Genomic DNA, 22,396 nt, shown 5'->3' on the forward strand with positions numbered 1-22,396 from the left:
CCTCACGTCTAAGGTTGCATAATTATTTTTCATTTGAGAGGGGCTATTTATAATTCTAAAAAATATGTAAAATTATAATTAATAATCTAGAAGAATATTTTGGTTAATTTATCACAAAAATTCAATGAAATCATAATTGAGGCTAAAGGAATGAACTCGTTGTTAGATAAATTTTAAAAAAGTAGAGGATTTGTAAGTTTTAAACAACAACACGATATTTATAATTTATCCTTATTAACATTAAATCAATCTACCCGAGTTAGCCAATGGAATCCAGATAACTATTTATATATTTAAAGTGGAATAATTAAAGCATAATTTGGAGTAAAGAACGCCAATGAAGACTAATACAGCATCACACAATACATTTAATCCAAATCGTACGAGAAAAAACATTTCAATACGCCTTGTCCAATATGGAACAACACCTATTGATATTATTCTCGATACAATGACTCTAAGCTGTGCTGGTACGGGCACAACTTTTACAACATACAATCACTTCTCTGAATTCATAGAATCCAAAGAGTTTATTCAAATAAAATGAGCTAACAAGTCACTAAATTAAAAGATCGGAAACTGAAGGGGCGGTTTTTTGCAGCGAGTAGGAAACTTAGGACACTCAATTAGGTCTTTGCCGGAAGCATCGACACACAGATAAATCTCTAATATTTGTCGGTTTTTCGATGAATCAGTATTGCACGTTATGGCTGGAGTGTAACCAATTCCAGCTTTTATGGCTTCCCTTATTTGAGGTTCCCTGTAAAACTGGTCGTTTGGCTGGATTCCTGCAATATATTCGTATAAAGACAGCTTTTTTTTAATATTATTAGCCGTAGTCAAATAATTATTGTAAAAACTTAAATGATCAAAACATTTTTAATGAATTTTAGCTACAATTTAATTTTCGTCTCATTTGTGAAAACAACATTCAATAACCATCAACGCATGCACCTATGATTAATCAACGCGACGTACTATATGTTCATCGAGATATTTTACTTATTAGCCATGATAATTAGTCAGTATAAATATATGTATATATATATATATATAAACTTTTCTATAGTTGCTTTAATTGGATCAAGACGTGGTCAAAATTACTAGACGTATAGATCTTAGTTAGAAAAATGATGAGAAGCAAATATTGAAGGAGAAAATGGACAATTGTTACCTGCATCCTCGAGGACTTTAAGGAGGTTAACTTTGTTCTTAATGTTGAGAGCTGCTTCAAAGTATGAATGCTGGTCTAGAACTGACTCGGAACAAGTACCATGTTTCTCCCATTCATGAGTCCAGAATCTGGTACCGCCGTTCGTTGGGCAAGCCAATGTTGGCCAATCCACTTCCATTTTGCCAAGTAAATCCGAAATCTGTAGTCCGTAAAATTGTCATTAGCCTGACAAACATACATACATACATACATCTGAAATGCGAAGAAATTAATGTTAATTACCTTGGTTGCATTATAGGGGCTATTCGGGTTGCAGTTGGATGGATAGCTACCATTGTTGTAATTAGGCCAAAGGCCGTGGATAGTGAAGTTGGCAGCGGGCTTTCCAGTGGTCGGGTAGCAGCAGGCCTTTCTGGTGTCACAGTATGAGCCTGGCCACTAAATAAGTTGATATTTTTAGATGGAACATACATAGATGAATATGATAGACGACTTTCTTTATGTAGCAAGTCGTCAAATAAGAGTAGCTGAGTTACCTGTTGCACGAAGTAAAAGAAATCGTAGCCCTGTCCCTGTGAAATGCTCAAATGTGAGAGACACTCAAGTAATAGAAGAAGCTCCACAAGGATGAACCAGCTGGATTTCGCCATGTTGGTGTATTTTGGTGTGAGAGGTCTCAGCCCTTCGCCATCCATATTTATAACCAAACTTCATCACAATCCAAACAAGAACCACCGTAGCCTTATCACCAAGTGTGCCTTCTTGTACTATTACTAGGGTGAATACATCTCTATCCCTGATATTTGTCATAATTACAAAATAATTTCGATTGTATAAGAATTTTTTTTACGGTAAATTCTAGCCTAGATCGGGTTTGAGCCTAAACTAAATCAATCATATGTCAAGTGCAATACATTTACTGTGTGATTGGTGTAAAGTTTAGAAAAAGTGACCAACCACATAATTATATATACTTGCTAAATAATTGATAACAATATTATTATTTTATGAGGTGCATGTAGATTTTCTTGTGGCAATTGATTGTATCATAGGTCCAAGATTTTATCATCTCAATATGTGGTGTTCTTTATTGTATTTCCCGTTAAGTAGATACTCGTGTAGGTGCGTACATGGAAAATATTATTAATTTATTAATTAAAACCAAAGTGATATGCTAGTATATTATGTGTACGATGATAGTCAGATTACATTTAAATACGGATTAGGCTTGTACGTATATATATATATATATATATATATATGTATGCAGTTTCTTTTTTGGCAGCCTTACAATATTTATATGGGATAAACTACGATGAGCTTTTCTAAGATTTTGTATAATTATGAATATTCCTCATTGTTTGAAAATTTATAAATATCCTTTAATATTTTATGAAATTATCTAATCCTATGGGTATATGAAATTATCAACTTTGCCCTTACTATATTTTTAATTTTTAATTAAAAACTTATAAAAAAACCGAGCTGGATGAATGAAAAGATTTTAAAAATTATAAAAAATTATCCACTTAGTCCATAAAAAAAAACTAAACAAATAAAAAAAAATTTAATTTTTAATCCACAAGACATTTTGGTTAGTTCACTATAAAAAATGGATGGACACCTAATGGATTAGACTAATTGTTAGACGACTGTTAAAAATCGGGAAGTATTAATAATTTTTCAAACAATAAGAAATATTCATAATTATGCCAAATCTCATGGGAGGCCGTTACAATTTATCCTATTTATATATAATTATCAAATGCATGCGCTTTATATCCTTTACATGAAAAGATACGTGCGTTATATTTCTTTTTTACATATTGCACATGAATAAACATGTATTTAATTAAATATCAAATCTGGACTTCAATTTAAATTAAATGAGAAAGTGTACAGTTGATAATTGCTCGTTATTTTCTTGGGTATATATCACTTTTGATCCCTCATGTGGACCTAGCATGATGGGATGGGTAGCCTCACTACTCCACCAATAAGTACACTAAGTTATTTTACTAAATGAAATATTTTTTATAATAATGTAAAACAAAAAATATTTTAATTTTTATTATTAGGATATATGGAATGATAATCATTGATGTTGATTGATTTTAAGATATTTTTTTAACATGTTTTTCATTTTACAATTATGTTTAAAAAATATTTCATTTAGTAAAATTTTTGAGTGTTGTACTTGGTGGAGTGGTGAAGCCATCTATTCTTTGATGTTAGGTCACGATTTCATTTTCTTTTGGTAGTGGAAATTTTTTTTTTTTCACCAATTCGTTAAAGGATAACTGTAGGGACCAAAATTGATGGAATTTATAAATTTGAGGGACTAAGTCTGATGGAGAGAAAACATGAGGAACCAAATGTGAATAACTGACATAGTTAAGGGACTAAAAGTGATATTTACCCTTATTTTCTTTATTTAGTGTAAATACCCCTATGATAAGTTAGACTTCTAATATATAAATTTAAAAGATATTTTCATCATTCAAATATTATTTTATTTTTCTCCGGAGCTCGACAAGCCATTTATATCTTCCAAAAAAAAAAAAAAAATTAATTGAATGGTACGTAAAATTCGACTGAATTCATATAATGTAAATATAAATTTTTATATAACGATCTACGAAGCATAGATTGAATTTTAGTTTTTGTATAAATACATTTTGCATTCTTGAACTATGCATAAAGTACATTTGCATCCCTAAATTAGAAAACATAACAAAATGGCCCCTCATGATTACACTAATTTTTTATGATAAAAATGCCCTTATTATTTACATTCCTAAGAATATCTCTATTACAATCATTCTCCTAAATATAGCTCTAAATTATTTTAAAAATATTTTGTTTATAATTAACACTATCCAAAATTTATAATTTGTATACTGAGTATAAAATCTGTATAAACTCCATAAATTTATAATTCTTATATTTCTTGCACAACTGGTAAAATTTTTTACATAATTGTTGCTTGTGTTGTTATATATATTGATTTTTTAAAAAAATAAATTATCAATATAAATTTAAAATATTACATTGAACATATATATACTATAAAATATGCAAATCTATAATATAGTTAATATATAATATTGTATATTTTTTAAGTAATGTTATGATGATATATTTTTATTATATGGACATGTAATTGAATAAAAATTTATAAGTTATATAACATACTATTTCTATAATAGTGTATACATTATGCATTGACATATATTTAGATGTACTTTATTAACATCATTTATTTACTTTGTAAAATATATTTGCATATATTGAGCTTATAAATATTTTTTGTGTTTTTTAATTTATATAAAATTATAAATATTATTTTTAAAATAAAATATAAGTAAAATTTCAAATCACTAAAAATAGTTTGGGGGAGATATTTTAATGAAACATATTTTAGGAAGTAGAATAAAAAAGTATAGGGGTAAGTGAGAAGGAAATTTATATTTTATCAATGCCAACTTATTTTATCAGAATCTTTCACATTTTAGGAATATAAATAAAACAAAATATATAGTTTAGGAATATAAAGTGTATTTCACCATTGTTACTATTCTTGCATGTGAAGGGTTGTCCTCCCACAAATGTTTTATTATATTTTGGTCTTTGCACGAGATAGGTACATTTTGTAACTATACTAATATATCATACTGTCTTCATCTGATGTTCTACCACATTTCTACCCACATGTGTCGTGGCCTTATCGATGTTCTTGACATTTCATATGCAAGATCCAAGCACTTGCTGAAAATTGAGGTTGGACATATTCATATATATCTGTGTTGACAGGATTTTAATACATGATATAAAAACAAAATAATTCAAGTGCATAATGCTTACATGTTTGTGGCTATAAGGTTGCGGGCCGATCCTTGTCGTGGCGTATTTTGAAATGTAAAGATATCACATAGTAATTTTTTGTTTATCTCTTTTTGTGAGGTCGGGAGAGAACCATGTATTGATCCTTTAATCATTCGAAAAATACAAAAACCAATTGTTGAAACATTTTGCTACTATTTGCTGTAAAACAGACAAAAATAAATATATAATAAAAATAATTACATTTATGTGTCTTGATCTATATCTTTCTATATAAATTACTTATATTATTTGAATAATTATATATACATGCATTATAAATATTGACATTATTACACTGATACCTCCTCTCTCTACAGATAATGCAATATTTAATTATGATCAATTGTCATGGTTAAAAACAAAATAGCAGTAGCAAATAGTCTATGATTACGGCTATGCAACGGTTGTTGGTTATGATATTTGTGAGGATGACTAAAATATTTGTCGTGGCTAAAAGTAATGATATATATTTTTACCATAACTCTTAATCGATAAATAACTTTTTTATGGTGGAAAATTTATGTCTTCGTGTTATATATTATTTTCTTCCCTTATTATATAAAGAAAGGCAGTCCCCAAGAGATTCTCATAATCTTCTTCGAAGCGAAAAGAGATTAGACTCGATCTCTTGGAGAAAGAAACTAAGAAAAAATTGGAAAATTTTACATTAATATTTGCTGACTTGGTTTGATTGTTCAAGCGTAGTAGATTCGTACATTGTTTTTTATTTTTTATTTGCTTTAGATTTAATAGGTTTATGAATAATTTTGGTTGTCAAGTGACTATAGAAAAATAAGGGTTTGATTATATTTAGGATCATTTCAAAAATGTGAAATTGCATCTTTTTAAAAAAAAATTTAAAAATTATACTTGCACTCCTCTCGATGAATTTTTGTTTACAACTGTACTACTTCCATTAAATTTGGACGAAAGATGTTAATCCCAACACAAAAAAATATATAAACTTTCAATTTTATGTCTTATTCAACATCCATTATTAACAATATGACTAGTTCTTTAATTATCAGCGGCTATTTTTTATCCAACAACAACAATTTAGGAATAATATTTAATGATAATTACACCATTTTTACTTTATATACATTACGTTTACCCCCTTACAGAATAAAAAAATTAGGAAACTATTTTTTTCAATAAATTATACAGAAATGCTGAATGTGAGGTAAAATTGAAAGTTTGTGTAATTTCTTTTTTGGCCTCCACATTTACATCCAAACTAATACAGTTGTAAATAAAGAATTTTTAAAAGGGGTGCATAATTTTAAAAAGTTTCTTTAGAGAAAATGTAATTTTCCATTTTAGAGAGGGTAAATATGCAATTGTTAAAGGATAACTTTTTCCCAAGAAATGAATCCATGCATATATATGTGGAATACAAATTATATAGGGGCTTAATTTTACGACAAACAATGAGTTCCATGAATTCTGAGAATCCAGAGTTTATTTCAAATAAGATGTTGTGCAACCAAACAAGTCACTAAAAGATTGGAAACTGAATGGAGGACTTGCATTTCCTCTTGGGAAGAACTGGACACTCAATTAAGTCTTTGGCAGAAGCATCAACACACAGATAAACTTGGAAGAGCTGCCCGTTTCGTGATGGATCAGAATTGCATTCTACGGCTGCATCATAACCGGTTCCTGCTTTTATGGCTTCCTTAATATCCTCCACTTTGTAAAAATTGTCGTCTGGTCGGATTCCTGTAAAGTTCGGACAAAGAAAACAAACTTTTGGGTACGTATCATCTAATGTTTAGAGCAGTTTTCCGATTGACACTGCCGGAGAATGTCTACAAATTAAATGCACGACATATTCAAAGATTATTTTACGTCCAGGAATGTTTAAATTGATTTTACTCGAATAGGTTCTTCTTGTTAAAATTAAAATAAAGCCATTTATGAATAATTAGGAGGTCGTTTGAAAAATATTATAAAATTACAAATTTACCCCGACCGCAAAGGCGGCCAGTCACCAAAGGAGCCGGCTTGCCAACTCTATCTGGGGTTGAATCCGGTAGGTTTAGGTATGTAACGTACGTTTATTCAAACTCCAGATTCCAACAAAAACATGGTCCAAACAATATTTGTCTGAGTCATAACAAGTAGAAGAAATGTTGAAGGAGAAAATAAACCCATTACCTGCAGCTTCGAGTATGTGAAGTAGGTTAACCTTGTCCTTAATGTTAAGAGTAGCTTCAAAATACGAATGCTGGTCTAAAACTGACTCAGAACAAGTGCCATGTTTCTCCCATTCATGACTCCAGAACTTGGTCCCGTTGTTCGTCGGGCAAGCTAATGTTGCCCAACTCACTTCCAGTCTACTAAACAAATCCGAAACCTGCAATATATATATATGTAAGTAATTAAAACATATATAGTTTCACTTTAGTACATAACATACACAGAAAAAACGGAATATACCACCACGATTGTACGGTCCATTTTTATCAGCGTGGTTGACTGGTTGTCGTTAACCTGACAAACAATGTATATATATTGAAATGTGAAGAAATTGGATGAAACTAATGTTGTGAATACCTTGGTTCCATCATAAGGGCTATTCTTGTTGCAGTTGGATGGATAGGTAGCATTGTTATAATTAGGCCAAAGGCCGTGGATAGTGAAGTTGGCGGCGGGCTTTCCGGCAGTGGGGTAGCAACAGCTTCTTTTGGTGTCACAGTATGAGCCTGGCCACTAAACAAATTGATAATTTTAGGTTTGGTTAGATAGCTGAGTGACAAGTTGAATAAGAGTAGATAGCTGAGTCACCTGTTGCACAAAGTAAAAGAAATCGTAGCCCTGTCCCAATGAAATGAGACATTGAAGCAGTAGAAGCTCCAGAAGGATGAAGCTGCACCCGGATTTACCCATATGTATTTTGGTCTCTGAGTACTCCGCCTTTCATGTTTATTATCAAGACAAGCTCGGCATAAATATATGAAACTTTTAGTCCCAACCCACTCAAGTTAAATTTAAATTAATTGTATGGCATGTGCAATATACTTGTTGTATGATTGATGTATAATTCAGAGAAAATGATCAATTACATAACAACTGTGATAAACTTATTTTGTGATTGGTTTAATTCAACCAAATTCGATCAATTCTCCATTATATATCCTTATCATGCACGTGAAAGCCTGACCCCCCAACTCCATTTTTATTGTATTTTTCTCCATTTTTATTGTATTTTTCTACTCTCTCTCTCTCTTTCTTTTTTTTAACTTTTATTAATTAGTCGTTGTGGCACGCTGTCCTGCTTGTATATAATAAATAATATATAATATTGCATATTTTAAAATATATTATGAATAAAAAAAATAATATATAAACAACCACCATATTTCTTAAAAATAAATAAATAAACAAAAAAAAGAAAGGAAGGAAGCAACATAGAAAAAAAAACAAAAATTAAGGATATTATCGACATAATAATAAAATTGGTGTTACGACACTACAATTTATTAGAGAAAAAGGTTTTTTCTTATTTATTAGTATAGATTAAGTAGTACAATATTGCATGTTTTGTGACGATAGTTTTGCACATTTGTGTTCACATGGCGGATCATGCAAGATACTGGAGAACGTACTGGACCCAGAAGATGTTGGAAATAGGAAAAAATTGCAAGTAATAATATTGTAGTATGTGCAAAATACTTTTATATAGGAAAAAATTAGTAAAGTACTATGTATTTTTTAAAATAAAAAAAAGTATATCTATGGATAGAAAAATATATAAAATTATTATTTTTATAAAGAAATAATTTATTTATTTATAATACTATAGAAGATAAATTACATTAAATTGGTAGAAAATATATATGTGGTGAGAGTTTGACATTTATGTGGAGAGAGGGAGAGGGTTTTGTAATAATTTAGAGAAAAGTATGATGCATAGAATATGTGATTGATTATAAGATTGTGGAGCTATATATTTAAAGAGAGAATTCAAATATTGGAAAGGTAGCGTGTGATCAAGTCAAAAGATATCATAGCACTATTTTGGTTTTATATTTTTTTTATATGCTATGGTCTAGGGACTGAAGCATGTGTTCATTTTTTTCCTCTTATTTTAATATATATATATAATATATTATAAATTTGATAATTATTTTTTTTAAGAAAAAGGCTTGGATTTTGTAAAAGAAATTAATAAATATTTAGAATAAAGTACAAATGAATTTTCTTGAGACTTGTCATAATTAAAAATATATTATCGTTGTTTGAAAAATTATTTATATCCTACTGATTTTAACGGTCGTATAGCCCAATTCGTTAGTCTTTGTTAGGTTTTCATCCGTTTTTTATAGTGAACTGACTAAAACATATTTGTGGACTATAATTTATAATTTTATTATTATTTTTTAAATTTTTTTATGGACCAAGTGAACAATTACTCTATAACTTTTAAATTTTGTTCATCCACACAGTTTGATTTTTTTTTATATAATTTTTCATTTTTTTAAAATAAGAAAAAAATACGACAATGACAAAGTTGACAATTTCAAGTCTTCATACAAAGATTATATAATTTTATCACATATCAAGAAATATTGATAATTTCTTAAACAATGAGAAACTATTCATCATTAACTCTATTATCTTCCTCTCACCGATAACGGTCTCAATTAGTTTAAAACACCCAAAAGATTAAAGGGATAATTACACCTCCCTTCCCTTGAGGTTTGGTGAAACTCTTTATAGTTTGAAAAATTATATATAACATTTCTGAACTTTGCTTCCATCTAATAAATAAGTCTCATATTGGTCAAAATTCATGAATTTGTTGATATTAACAATAAAATTGAATAAAAACTAATATTTACCATCGAATGACTTATTGCAGGTCAAATAATTTTTTTCGAACTAAACTATCCTCATAATGGTGAAATATATCTCCTCACATGCATTAACGAGTGAAGATGTATGAAGATAATTTGGTCATAAAAAGATTTATTTGACCTGCAAAAAATAAGAAATAAGTTAATTAAGGTTAAATATTTTTTTCGAATTTTTTTTGTTAATATAAAAAAATTTAGTGAATTTTGACTGATGAAGGGACTTATTTGTTAGATTAAGTAAAACTTAAGAGTGCTAGATGAAAATTTTTAAACTATAGAAAATTTACGTGTAATTACACCAAATCTCAAGAAAGGAGAGTATAATTATCCCAACTTTAAATTGTAAAAACTACTCAACCCGTTTTACGGAAACTTGTTGGGATTGGGTCAAGACCAAATAATTAGATCCGAATGCCCATTCCTACTCCAAACATATAATTAAAGTGATAAAAGTGCTTTAATAATATCGAAAAAATACTTTGATTTTATCTATGAATGTACACTAAAATATATTTATATGAAAATCAAATCAGAATCTTTAATCTAAATGTATTTTTATTTTTCATGAAAAAACAATAGAAAACTTTCAGAAACACTAAAATAAGATTTAAAAATGAAAAGCAGACCAAACTTCAAATATATTTGCAGGGAGAGGGGGGGAGAAGAGTCGGTGTTATTATCCTTGGCCTTGGGGACCTGAGTGATGTTAAAATTTGGGAACAAGTCATTATTAGCCGAAACGGCGATAACCACTACAATACAATAGCACAATACATTTCACTCATCTATTGCCTTATTTTCTCCTTTGGTTGGGCAGAAAAGTCGCGATTTCTTTTCCATTCCGATTTCCCTTTCTTTCTTCATCTTCCAGGTATTCTTAATGCCCGCAGATTTATCTTTTTCCTGCTTACCCTTTTTCTTTTTTCGAATTCCATTCTTCTTGATTAGATATTGACTTTTGTTTCGGCTTCCTAAGATAAAGAAATTCTCTGATCCCGCTGCATATTCCAGCGCGATCGGTTGATTTTCTTTCGGTTTCTAATCTTCCTTGAAATACCCACTATAATTTTGTCACGAATTAGGCCTTAGATTGTGTAATCAAGAAAAGTGTGAATTGTTTGTGACGTGGGTTCATAGAGTTATTCTGTGTCTTGTCTGAAATGGGTTTTTCGTTTTAGTTTCAAGAATTTGCTTTGAGGTGGTTTTTTTGAATGTGCAGGTAAAATATATATATGTATCACGGCTTTGTAAATAAAAAAGATACGAGCTTTATTATATTGTAATTTTGAGGTGAATAGATAATAACTTTGTGAAGGAAAGGGGTAACTTAGTAGATTGTAATATCTTGGTGTTTTTGTTCAGAAATTCTTGTGTTTTGTTGCTTGGGGTGGTGGTGCTGTGAAAAAGTTGTAAATGGGTGAGCATTTGGTGGTGAATGTGGACCAGCTGCCAAAGCCTGAGGCAGTTGGACCTAGCGAACCGGTTCCTTGGGCGATGGAATTTGCACCCACTGGAAAGAAGCCCGAATTGGTGGGGTCCTCGTCATCCACGGCATCAGAAGATGATAAGGTGGTGGTTGTGGTGGACAATGATGATGCTGATGAGAAGGCGCCCCTGATAGGGATGGGGGAGTGCCGAATTTGCCAGGAGGAGGATTCTCTCAAAAATTTGGAGAGCCCTTGTGCTTGCAGTGGAAGTCTTAAGGTAAAAACTCTCTTTTGATATTTATTCTTTTGGTTTGAGTTGGTGCTAATTGTATAGTCTACCTTATTATAACGAATAATTATGCTCTCAGAAATGATTCAAGGAGTTGGGGCTAAAACTAAGCTTCGATCTTTGAAATGATAAAGTAAATGCAATTTGTGTAACTGGAATGGTGTTCGGTTCTAGATATGCTCCGTGTTCTAGTATTCTGATCTGAGCTGACAGGATATTGCATGGATTAGATTTTGTACTTTGGTTTTGGTGATATAGAATTTGCACAAGTTCATTCCAGATGGTAACATGTAGTCTCTAGGTTTGTGTATTCAAATTGGCGTAGCATTATTTTCGCCATTAGAAGAAGAAATTAACTCGTGCAAAATGGAACTAGAAAGCAAATAGTTTGCGAGAATTTATATCGCTCAAAGTAAGGTTGGCTACAAAACTTTGAATATTTGCTTTTGAGTTTTGAATGAAAATTATTTGAACTTTCCTTGATTCATTGGCTTTATATTTCTTAATGAGGTATCATTTCTCCTTTAATACTGTGTATGGATAGTAAAGGTTTTTCCTCCCCTCCTCTTCACTCTTCCTTCCGCTCAGAATCTTATCTGTTTGATGGCTTGTTTAGATTTCAGTTTATCCTTTTGCTTTGTGTTACTATGGTGAACTTTTCTCTTACCTTTCTGACAGAGGATCTTATTTCATCAAATAAGCTAGTTAACGTTTTTATGAAACCTAATTGTTTGGCAGTATGCTCATAGAAAATGTGTTCAGCACTGGTGCAATGAGAAGGGAGATATTACTTGTGAGATCTGCCATCAGGTATGTGATGCTCTCTTACATTTATTACTTTGTTTATTTTTATGTTAGTGTCTGAAGACCAAATAGGATAGCTTTTTGGGCACCCTTCTTGAAATTTAGCCTCTTAAAGCAATATGGATTCCAAACAGTGCAAAATGGTAAAACTAGCTGATAACTTTATACTTTCCAGCAAACAATAGTAATTGGAGGTGTTCTGTTAATAAATTTACCAAACATGACAGATACCAGTAAATTTTGTGGCAAATATTTATCATTATGGTTCATGACAATGTGAAGGCAGACATACTGACTTTCTTGGAATAGTTTGAGTAAGAATGGTTGTTTTCAGAGAAGAAAAATTGAAGTGTCTTCTATTCTATTTAGCTATAGCTCTTGGTGCATATCCTTAGAATTGCATTAGTGTTCTGTTCCAATATGGCTAACTCATCCTCTGCTTTTATCATTTGTGTATGCACCTCAAAATATTGGTGCACCCACCAAAGGGGATATCCACCGTGAGAGGATGGTGGCATTTGATGTAATTATCATTCATTCTTAAAAAACAGGAGACTCAGCATCTGTGTGGCTCGCAAAATCGTTTCTTATTCTAAGCATATCAGATTCTAGTGTTTTCTCATATTATTGCAGTGCATCTGTATGTCTCACAAAATGTTTTCTCACAAAATGGTCAATCATAATGTTGCCACTTTCTTCATCTTGATGTGCAGCCATATCAGCCAGGTTTTACTGCCCCTCCACGACCTCCATCTGATGAGGCTAGTGTTGATATTGGGTAAGTATTGGTTTCCGCATGTTAGAATCAAGTCTGCAATGTTTATGCTAGCAATTTTTCTTCCTCAACACAAAAAGGAAATGAACATTTGAGTGACAATTCAGAAGTTCTACCCTAATTACTTTTTAGCTTAATTTTGATAGGAAAATGTCCATGGTCATGACTATGGTTGTAATCCTAATTTGGTGGCTATTCTGTCTTTCAGGGGAGTATGGCAAATTTCAGGTGCTCCTCTGGATATGCATGATCCTCGCCTTCTTGCAATTACAGAGGCTGAACGCCAGTTGTTTGAAGCTGATTATGATGACTACAATGGTGCAAACAACAGCGGCACTGCCTTCTGCCGCTCAGCTGCTCTAATCGTAAGCCTTTACCACAACAAATCATTATTGACGTTTCTTAAATGTACTTGATTTGAGAGTTTTGCAAAAGAAAATGATGCATGCAGTAAATGCTCTTCCTGGTTGCTTCTGGTACAATGTCTAATGTCGCTATGTTTATCCTTTTCCATGGAAAGTTAAATGTGGTAGAGAAAAATATTTTATACCATATATATGAAATGCCTGCCACAGCCATCTCTCTGATACGAGAAGTTTAATTCAGGGTTTCCACTTTTTCTTTCATCTCACTTTAATTAATTTTGAAACGCATTCTTCAGATCTGAAGATACAGGCTTCTTTTGGAAATAATTGAAATTGATGCATTGCAATAGAACAATGGACTCAGAGATGGGTGAAGGTGATTCTTTGAAATCTTTGTCGGAGAGGGAGAGGGGAAGGTGGGGGAGAGGGAGAAAGAGAGGATCTTAAGGAACCTTGTCAATCTGAATCTGGATACTGTTATGTAAATCTGAAGGTTGCTGGATATCTTTGCAGTCCTACAGTTTATCCAAACAGAATTAATCTTTACAATTTGGATTATGTTACTTTTGCAAAGGACTTTTGGGATTGACTCTATTCCAATCTCTTCTTAGTGATTGAGGGGATGACCTTGAAAGTTTCCTGAAAATACTGCTCTAGACACTAAATTCATTGTAAAATATAAGAGAAGTATGCATTTATATTGCTGCTGTGATTTGGCAGTTGATGGCTCTTCTGCTACTGAGGCAAGCTCTTTCTGTTACTGATGATGGAGATGGCGAAGGAGATGATGATGCATCAACTCTCTTCTCTGTAAGTTGATTTGAATTGTGACTTATACTGTTTCTCGGAACCTGTAACTCAAGGTTAATGTTACTCTGATTTTTCCGTGTCTTTCATGAATTCAGCTATTCTTGCTTCGAGTAGTTGGTTTCCTTTTGCCTTGCTACATCATGATCTGGGCCATCAGCATCTTGCAGCGCCGTAGGCAAAGACAGGTAGATCTTGCTTTACAGCTTCACATTTCTGAATTTGTTTCAGTTCCTTTGGAACTGAAGAATGTTAGATGTGAATGCAAACTTTTGCATAGCTGCCATTATAACTTTATGATTTGCTTGGAACAGGAGGCTGCAGCTCTGGCAGCAGCCCGCTTTGCAATAGTGGTTCAAGCAGCACAAAGCAGAGGTCTCCTTGTCGCCCCAGCTGCACCAGCAGTCGTTTCACAGCCTGATCCTCGCCTGGGACGTGTTTGATCAAATAACAGTTTCTCTATTGGCCATCTGACATTGAGTTTCTTTCATTCTGTTCCATCTGTATATACTGTCTTCAGAGCATCATCCACCAGTTTGACAATGGTTATTCTGTCGAACAACCTAAAATCAGTCAAAACTGTTTAGTTAATGGTACCTTTTTCTTTTGTGTAATATAACCTTTGCCAGTTGGTTCAATTTTTACCTCTACCGTACCTCTTGCTTTTCTTAATACTTACAATGAATGGAATGATTCGTTACCAGTGTAAAGCAAAGCTTCAGAGCGTATTAGACTTGGTGCCTTATGGTGACATTCCGTTTGCCATGACCCGTTTTTCCTCTAGAATAATTTTTCTTGCAGAAAAATAACCCCATAGTAAAGATTATGTCTTGGTCCAAGCAAGATTTAGATAATTTGGTTTTTTGCCCTTTAAACTACAATTGGTGGTAGGGACTTGGACAATGGAATTGTCCAAAGATCAGCAATGGAGCCCATATGTTTAAAAAGGTCTAAAAGGTCATTACTTTGAGACTGCATCACCTCCAACTCTCTCCTGCGGAACTAGACACTTGAAGGACAATCTTCCTTTTCCTAATGCGATTTATAACTTTTCGAGGAGTGTCGGAAGAACACTTTAAGGTTTTAATAGTAGCGCTTTAGAGCATGTACATGTCCTACAATGAGTACAAGGAAGTGGTCCCCAAATCCAGTTACGGCATCAAAGCTTCCGGAATCGGAATTTGGCTGAAGAAATGTTTGAGTGCAGTTCTTGGAAAGAATTGCATTCTATGTAGTTGCCGTGCAAGTTTATCATAATTACGGTTTACATACGTCGAATTGTACCTTTTGCGTTCTATATTCTGATCCATATTAGTTTGTGGGATTTGAAATCGAAACCTCATATATCAAATACTCAGTCTTTGTTGTCACGAGGAGTGGATTAAGTGCAATAAAGGCCTAAACAGTGAGGAAGAAGGGGTTAAGTTATATGGGTCTCTTTGAAGATTGGATTCTTGATTTCATGTGTAGGCCATTACACATGCAAAGAGGACCCGAGCCGTCATCATCAGCTTCCTATGCTGATATGCATAGATATGGTAAATGCATATCAAAGCATGCAATGCAGGTGCAGACACTGTTTGACAGCTTGAACCTTGGAGAACTAGTTGTAAGAAGATCAAAGACTCTTTTGAACGCAAATTGGAAGATTAAAAGAGAAGGAATAAGTCCGTTTATGCGAGCTTTCAAAGTCGGGCTGTATTTGTTGGACCATTACTACTTACCACCCCTTCAACTCAAAACGCCTATCGAATCTCATGAATGCAAACTCAAAATAAAGCACAGAATGTTCCAACTTTGCATGTGATTTTGTATTTGATTAATGTAAAATAAAGTGGATAAAGGAAAAAGATGTTGGTCTAACTTGGAAAAACAACCACCACCATAACTAAATAAAAGAAACAAATTTTCACAAGAAACCAGGTTCCCTTTACTTATTTTTCTTTATTTTGGGGGGTGGGGTTGGGTGGGTGTGGGGGGGGGGGGTGTTTGCATGGGGGAGAGCTTGGAATTCTAAAGTGAGATCTGAAATGGCATAAAGTTAATGTTTGGTTGTTTATGAGGGGAGATGTTCTATTCCCAAATCCTTTTCCTTGCCCCCATTTTACTTTTTATGACTGCTCACAGATCTTCTGTTTTGGCTGCTCAACAGGAAACTTATTTCTTAATGACTAAGGAAGGATGGTTTAAAACAATAACCCCAAGATCAAGAATCTTGCAAACTGATATAATACTGCATTGTGGTGGCATGTATGCAGGACGGGATGATGTGGAACGTGGGCGGGACTTCAGGAGGACTGGATTGGCCTTTGTTGAAGAAGACAAAAGCAGAGCAAATGATAAAAATGTTGGGAAACTTAATGAAAAAGATGCTTAGCTTCTTGAGGATGTTGTTCCAATCACCTTTATTCATCCTCTATTCAGATTCTTTCCTATAACACACTTAATTTGCTTAGATTTGGAGATATATGATTGAGGATGAATCTGAAACTCTTGTATTGATTCTGGGGCCCTCCCTGCTTTATGCTTTAAATTCCCCTCCAAATCCTATAAGAAATATATCTAGAGTAATGGAACATAGGAACAGACGAGTTGCAACCTCAGACCTCTATATCCTCTTTGTACTTCACCATAAAAAGCATACTTTGGTCGCCCTTATCCTCCCAAAGAAACCATGGATCATTACATCCATAGGGCGTTTATGTTGTTCGTTTGTGTAGGGTTACTGGCACTGCAACCAAATGAAGTTTGTGGATTGAGACGTTCTGACCTTGCTCTCAGACGGGATAGAGGGGATCGACTGGTGATGGTGAAGAGCCATCGCGTCCTCAATGCAGTTCATGTGAATAACCTGAACACAGACAAGAAACCAGCACCAGTAAACAAGAAATTTGATTCAAACCAATCAAGCAAAAGGAAAGTTCGAAGAGGATCAGATCCCATCCATAACAGAACTTGATGTACGTATAAACAGCCTCGGTGAAAAATCACATGAGAGCAACTGAAGTCGGAATGAAGACATGCACAACTATGAACCACAAAGTCCTAGACATATGTGGTTGGTTGAATCATGAATGGATTTTGTCTTTCTGTGTTGGAGGTTTTGACGTAGAGCTATGTGTATAGTTGTAGAAAAGTGAGGTGCTGCCCATGGAAGTTTAGTGACAGAACCAAAGCATTTCCAGCATGCATCAAATAGAGAAGTACAACAGAAGGGAGCCCGGCTTGTGAATACCGTAAAGATGTGTGGTTTTTCACTTTGAAGATTTGGTCAGTTTGATTTCATTATTTCTTGGTTTTTAACAGATGTAAGGGTTTTTTGTGTTTTTCCTTTGTCCCATTCTCTTCCATATCATACATTTGAAGCCATAACATGTTTTAAACTTCTGTTCCAGCTCCCAACTGAACATGACTACATTATTGTAAAATATCACAATGGAGTGCTGGAGCAATGAACATTCATCAAATGTTTCTAATCTATCCAACCCACTTTCTTTGTTCCAGAGTATTTTTGTTCCTGTGGGATGGTTTTATATTGATTCATCAATCACATGAGTTCTTCAAGCAACCAGGATTCATTCGTTGCAGTATTTTGATGCATCTTTATTCCATCTACAGTTGAAAGTAGCAGGTATCACCAACTGGCAAACTTACAGAAAGAAGCAGAACAGTTACTTTCTAAGCTGTTTACTATCCACCACCCTGCCACCAGCCAGGATTGTCCGATCAATATATTTTCCATCGTGGGCCGTTTCAAGTCACAAACGCAAACTCTTCGCTTGAGACCTCGAAAAATAGTGCTTGATACAGTTCATTAAAGTCAGGAATAATACAGTCAAATTCCAACATACACCAAATATTCCTTTTACAGTGGCAAGAACCTAAATTCTCTTCATGTCAGAAATGGCAGACAGATTCTTTTATCCTCTTACTCACTGATGGTTGTCTAGTAACTTATTTATTCATGCTTTTAACCTACGCAAGTGAATGCCGCATCAGCCACATAAAAATGATTGACAAATCTTCGACTTTATTCCATCATATCTTCCACATCCATCAACCGTTCTTCGTCCGAAAAAACAAAATCAGGGTATTTATGTACAAGAATCAATGAACAGTACCAGCACAACGGTCAAGTACAAGAACTTGCACTACATCAATTTATTTATAGTCAACGAATCCAGTTTCCTATAAAGTAGCTAAACCTTTTTGTTTACTTCAAAATTAAAGTTCATGAACTTGTCTTGTAACAGAACATCGAAGGGGAATGAACTTAGTCTTACATTAGACAACACCTTATTAGCTTCAGTACTATTTGGAAGTTTGAAGTCAACAGCGTTAGTGTTGGCTTCTAAACAATCGTTAACGTCAAACTGTGAGGAAAACAAGTCGAGCAAATCAGGAGCAAAGTCATCCCAAGTAGCAGTGCTTGAAGAAGTATATAAACATGACAAGATTGTTAAATTAGCTGCTGGAAAATGCAAAACAAAGTACTTGTGTCTAAACTAGAAAATCCAGCTCTTGGTTTGTTTCTATTTTCTAGTTGTGTGAGAAAATTATACGATAGATCATGAGATCATAATAAGGCAGTAACTTAAGGTGGGATGCACTGTACTTTCTCATAAGATAAATCATGGGACTCATAATTTGATTATAATCTTTTTATCCACTTTACATTTTCATGGGATTGTGACGACGAATTTGTAATAATTATGACTCAATCGAATACTTCACAGTAATAAAGGACTCCTATAATCACGATCAAGAAGGATCAATGCTGAGTGCTGGCTTGGTGTAACGTGGTACAGAGACAAGTATAACCAGAGGAATAAAAGACACACGAGGGAACAGTGTCTTTTGTGGGCGCAGTCCATTTGCAAATGATAGGATGGCCCTGTTCTCATGGCTGCTGCCCTAAAAAATCATACAAATGTTGTTTTTCTCTATAGTTAATAATACACATACTCTATTATTTATGAATCAAAATTATGATTTATTTGACTCAGATATTCAGCATGTCCAAATGTATCATTAGCCTATTCTACAATGTTAACCATAGTTCCAACTAATTTGAAACAATGTTGGAAAATTAGACCTGAATCAATTATATAATTGATGATTGTATAGTAAAAATTATTTTCTCAACCTTCTGATAAGACCTATATATACGTATATAGCTTTTAATAAATACAAAAATAAAATAAAATCAGTGGTTATTAATAAAATTCATGCAAAAAACCAAAATTCTTGAATTAATGTCACTTGATATGAGACATTTGATTTCCTCAATTATTAAGTACAGACATGCATGGGAAAAGACTGTCCTGGACATAACATAATTAAATATTTTCCACCAATTGTCCTATGATTATTTTTTACTTCCTCCCAAGTACTTTTCCATAGTTCTTCTTTTGCTTCTGTTGTCTATATGCTCCGACATCTTTCCTATAGGAGTCCAGTGGATAATTCGAGTTGCTATTTCTACAGTCTATACATTGTACTAATTTGATCTTTTAAAATATGTTTTATTATATACTCTTACTACACCCGAATTGAATTTAAAATTTTATTAGATAAAATATTAAATTTTAGTTTCATTCGTATTTCTAATGTTAGATCGAGTTAAATGAACATTCACTAATTTTAGATTTTAGGATCTGATATTTATAGCCCAAAAAAAAAACTAAAATAATTAATAACTAGTGACGTATTAGTCTAGTGATTGAGATTAAGTTTAAAATCCCATGAATAAATTTAAAATTACAAATTTGAGTGCAAAAAAAATGAATTATTATACTTTGTTTACAATAAAAATAAAAATATCAAAGGTAACACAAATCACAAAGTACTGTACATATATATATATTTATGAGTTCTATCCTCTGTTGTAAGGACATGGATCTTATCCACCCTCACTTTGGCTGGTCTGAGATATATTCCCACTAATTCATCCTTATCTTCGCGTATTTGATAAACTCAAATCGGATGGATGCTAATTGCTCATCCCCGAATTCGCGATACCTTGTAACAGTCTTATTTTTGAATAAATTGGTTATAATAGAATTATAATTATTATTAAAATAGCACAACAATTTACACGTTATTGGGATTCAAACTCAAAATTCAGGCTACCAGCAAAATTGCTATTTAATATTTTGAGACGGTGCATAAAAATGAAATATGAGTGCGAAAAAAAATGAAAATTATTATTTGAAAAAGGAAATATGTAAAAGTGGTAATTAATAATTCATTTAAAGATTCAGAGATTATTGGGCATTATTCTGCAGGTTGGTTGAGGTGCAGCAATATGAATCCCCCCACCCCGGGCCTCATTATTCAGTCAAGACATTAAATATGATTATTTATTGCTGGTCTTGCATTGCTCGTGTTTTCCATAACTGCAAACTTTTCCTCTTGCTGTTTGCTGTTTTGCAGTCACCTACTCCAACCAATGCACCTACCCTACCCTGTTCAATTCGTGGGTTTTTTTTATCATTAAAGAAGACAACATACAGTTAGTTATGTACACTTTGACATGTCCTAGAATTTTGGTTAGGGACACAAAATACTAACAACAACAACAACAATTCAAACATAAGCAAAACTCTATTTTGCCCTATAAAATGATGTGGGTCCACTTCTTATCGAGTTAAAGGATTAAAATGCCATTAGACTTTAAGAAAATTGTAAATACTTTAATAATTAAGCAATATATCAATTCGATCAATATAACTAAACACTATGAAATAAATTATAATAAACTCACATAAAGTAATACTACCACCCACGCGTCCAATGAGACCCGAACACATAGCTTCAAACTTTTTTATGAGACCTCAACCTAATCGATAGGTTTAGACATTATTGACTTATATAATACTTTCTCTTAATACCTTGAAATGACTCATTAAGTATCGAAGGGCTATAAATAGAATTTACCCAGTGCTCACCCGATTGTGTATGTTGAAAGCATGATTTAAGTATACAGCTTGAAATCGGATAGCTCAAGAAAATTAAAGATTTTAAACTAGATTCAACCTTGTATTGAACTTTAAATTAATATATGTATATATATATATATAACTTACCTCAAATCAATGTTAATATTGCATATCATAGGAAAATTATTAATCAAGTTGAAGAGTTGATGAAACTTGTAGTAAAATTGGACATAAGTGTGCTGAAGTCGCAAACTTAGGCGTGCTTGTGATCATGACATTGTCCTAATCCACTAGTTAGAGGCATTGACTCCTAACCAAATTAAGACCTCATAATCTTACTCATCTGTCATTTCTAACTTTTTCTAAACTTTGTTAAAAGTCCTTATGTTATATGGTATTTATACATACACATATATATATATACATAGTGTGATGATCAATGTCCTATTTTTTTTAAGCCGTTTAAGAAAAAAGAAAAACGAAGACCCTACACGGTATATACATTATATGTTCGAACATTAAGATTGCATTTAGATTGTAAGTATATGATTGTAGGTTTTTAAATTTATAGTTGGTTGGAGGGGGGTGGGATGGAGCATTAATAAACTTTAATTATTTCAATAATTATTTTTAGTTAAATTTGTTGACAATTATTACGATAAGTTCAAAGTCGACTCAATATTGATTAAATGTTTCTTTAAAATTATTAACTCAGGTTCAAATTCAAACCTCTAAACACGCTTTAAATTTCTTTAAACCGACAAGACAACCATATCTATGAAAGAGCAAAACACATCAATCGTTAATTCTCGCGTGACATCGCGTTTTACGGGTCTGAATCTGATGCATCTTGCACTAACCTCTGCTGTCTGTGTATGCGACACTTCTTTGTCCTTTTCCTTTTTCTTTTTCTTTTTTCGTTTAAGCTTGGTAGTGAAAATTTTGATACATATATGTAGCAATGACGTAAATCGCAACATAGTATGATTCCGGTTTCAATAAATTCGATGCATTTATTACTATGAATTTGAAATTTAATAATTTCAAATTCTTACATTCAAATGCAA

The 22,396-nt window shown here is 32.7% G+C and overlaps 4 protein-coding genes and 1 long non-coding RNA gene across 8 annotated transcripts; 3 read left to right on the forward strand and 2 right to left on the reverse strand.

Moving 5' to 3' along the window:
- Positions 1-338: 338 nt before the first annotated feature.
- Positions 339-1,871, reverse strand: LOC105156533 (extracellular ribonuclease LE). The gene is made up of 4 exons (XM_011072690.3): positions 1,711-1,871; positions 1,457-1,612; positions 1,175-1,373; positions 339-788 (listed from the first exon to the last, which is right to left on the reverse strand). The coding sequence occupies exons 1-4, from the start codon at positions 1,867-1,869 to the stop codon at positions 565-567; spliced, it is 738 nt and encodes a 245-aa protein (XP_011070992.1). The 5' UTR covers positions 1,870-1,871; the 3' UTR covers positions 339-564.
- Positions 1,872-6,442: 4,571 nt separating this feature from the next.
- On the reverse strand, positions 6,443-7,997 carry LOC105156534 (extracellular ribonuclease LE). 3 transcript variants are annotated; one of them, XM_011072691.3, is made up of 5 exons: positions 7,850-7,997; positions 7,619-7,774; positions 7,502-7,555; positions 7,220-7,418; positions 6,443-6,781 (listed from the first exon to the last, which is right to left on the reverse strand). In XM_011072691.3, the coding sequence occupies exons 1-5, from the start codon at positions 7,949-7,951 to the stop codon at positions 6,558-6,560; spliced, it is 735 nt and encodes a 244-aa protein (XP_011070993.1). In that variant the 5' UTR covers positions 7,952-7,997; the 3' UTR covers positions 6,443-6,557. The 3 variants fall into 3 exon arrangements, with proteins under 3 accessions (XP_011070993.1, XP_088733696.1, XP_011070994.1); XM_088877570.1 differs by having other exon boundaries at positions 7,619-7,767; positions 7,850-7,994; XM_011072692.3 differs by lacking the exon at positions 7,502-7,555 and having other exon boundaries at positions 6,476-6,781.
- Positions 7,998-10,591: 2,594 nt separating this feature from the next.
- Positions 10,592-15,043, forward strand: LOC105156535 (uncharacterized). 2 transcript variants are annotated; one of them, XM_011072693.3, is made up of 8 exons: positions 10,592-10,792; positions 11,284-11,625; positions 12,376-12,447; positions 13,155-13,219; positions 13,425-13,581; positions 14,302-14,391; positions 14,487-14,576; positions 14,703-15,043. In XM_011072693.3, exons 2-8 carry the CDS (start codon positions 11,335-11,337, stop codon positions 14,829-14,831), a joined length of 894 nt encoding a protein of 297 aa, XP_011070995.1. In that variant the 5' UTR covers positions 10,592-10,792; positions 11,284-11,334; the 3' UTR covers positions 14,832-15,043. The 2 variants fall into 2 exon arrangements, with proteins under 2 accessions (XP_011070995.1, XP_011070996.1); XM_011072694.3 differs by lacking the exon at positions 10,592-10,792 and adding an exon at positions 10,832-11,140.
- A 2,019-nt stretch (positions 15,044-17,062) lies between these two features.
- On the forward strand, positions 17,063-17,347 carry CLE45 (CLAVATA3/ESR-RELATED 45). The gene has a single exon (XM_011072978.1). It carries the CDS (start codon positions 17,063-17,065, stop codon positions 17,345-17,347), a length of 285 nt encoding a protein of 94 aa, XP_011071280.1.
- LOC148789275 (uncharacterized) lies at positions 17,345-18,236 on the forward strand. Its single transcript, XR_016064058.1, has 2 exons — positions 17,345-17,658; positions 18,007-18,236. It is a non-coding gene; the product is annotated as an uncharacterized LOC148789275 (long non-coding RNA).
- Positions 18,237-22,396: the final 4,160 nt, after the last annotated feature.

This window comes from Sesamum indicum, linkage group LG2 (genome assembly GCF_026168435.1).
Source record: "Sesamum indicum cultivar Baizhima isolate 11 linkage group LG2, ASM2616843v1, whole genome shotgun sequence".
NCBI lineage: Eukaryota > Viridiplantae > Streptophyta > Magnoliopsida > Lamiales > Pedaliaceae > Sesamum > Sesamum indicum.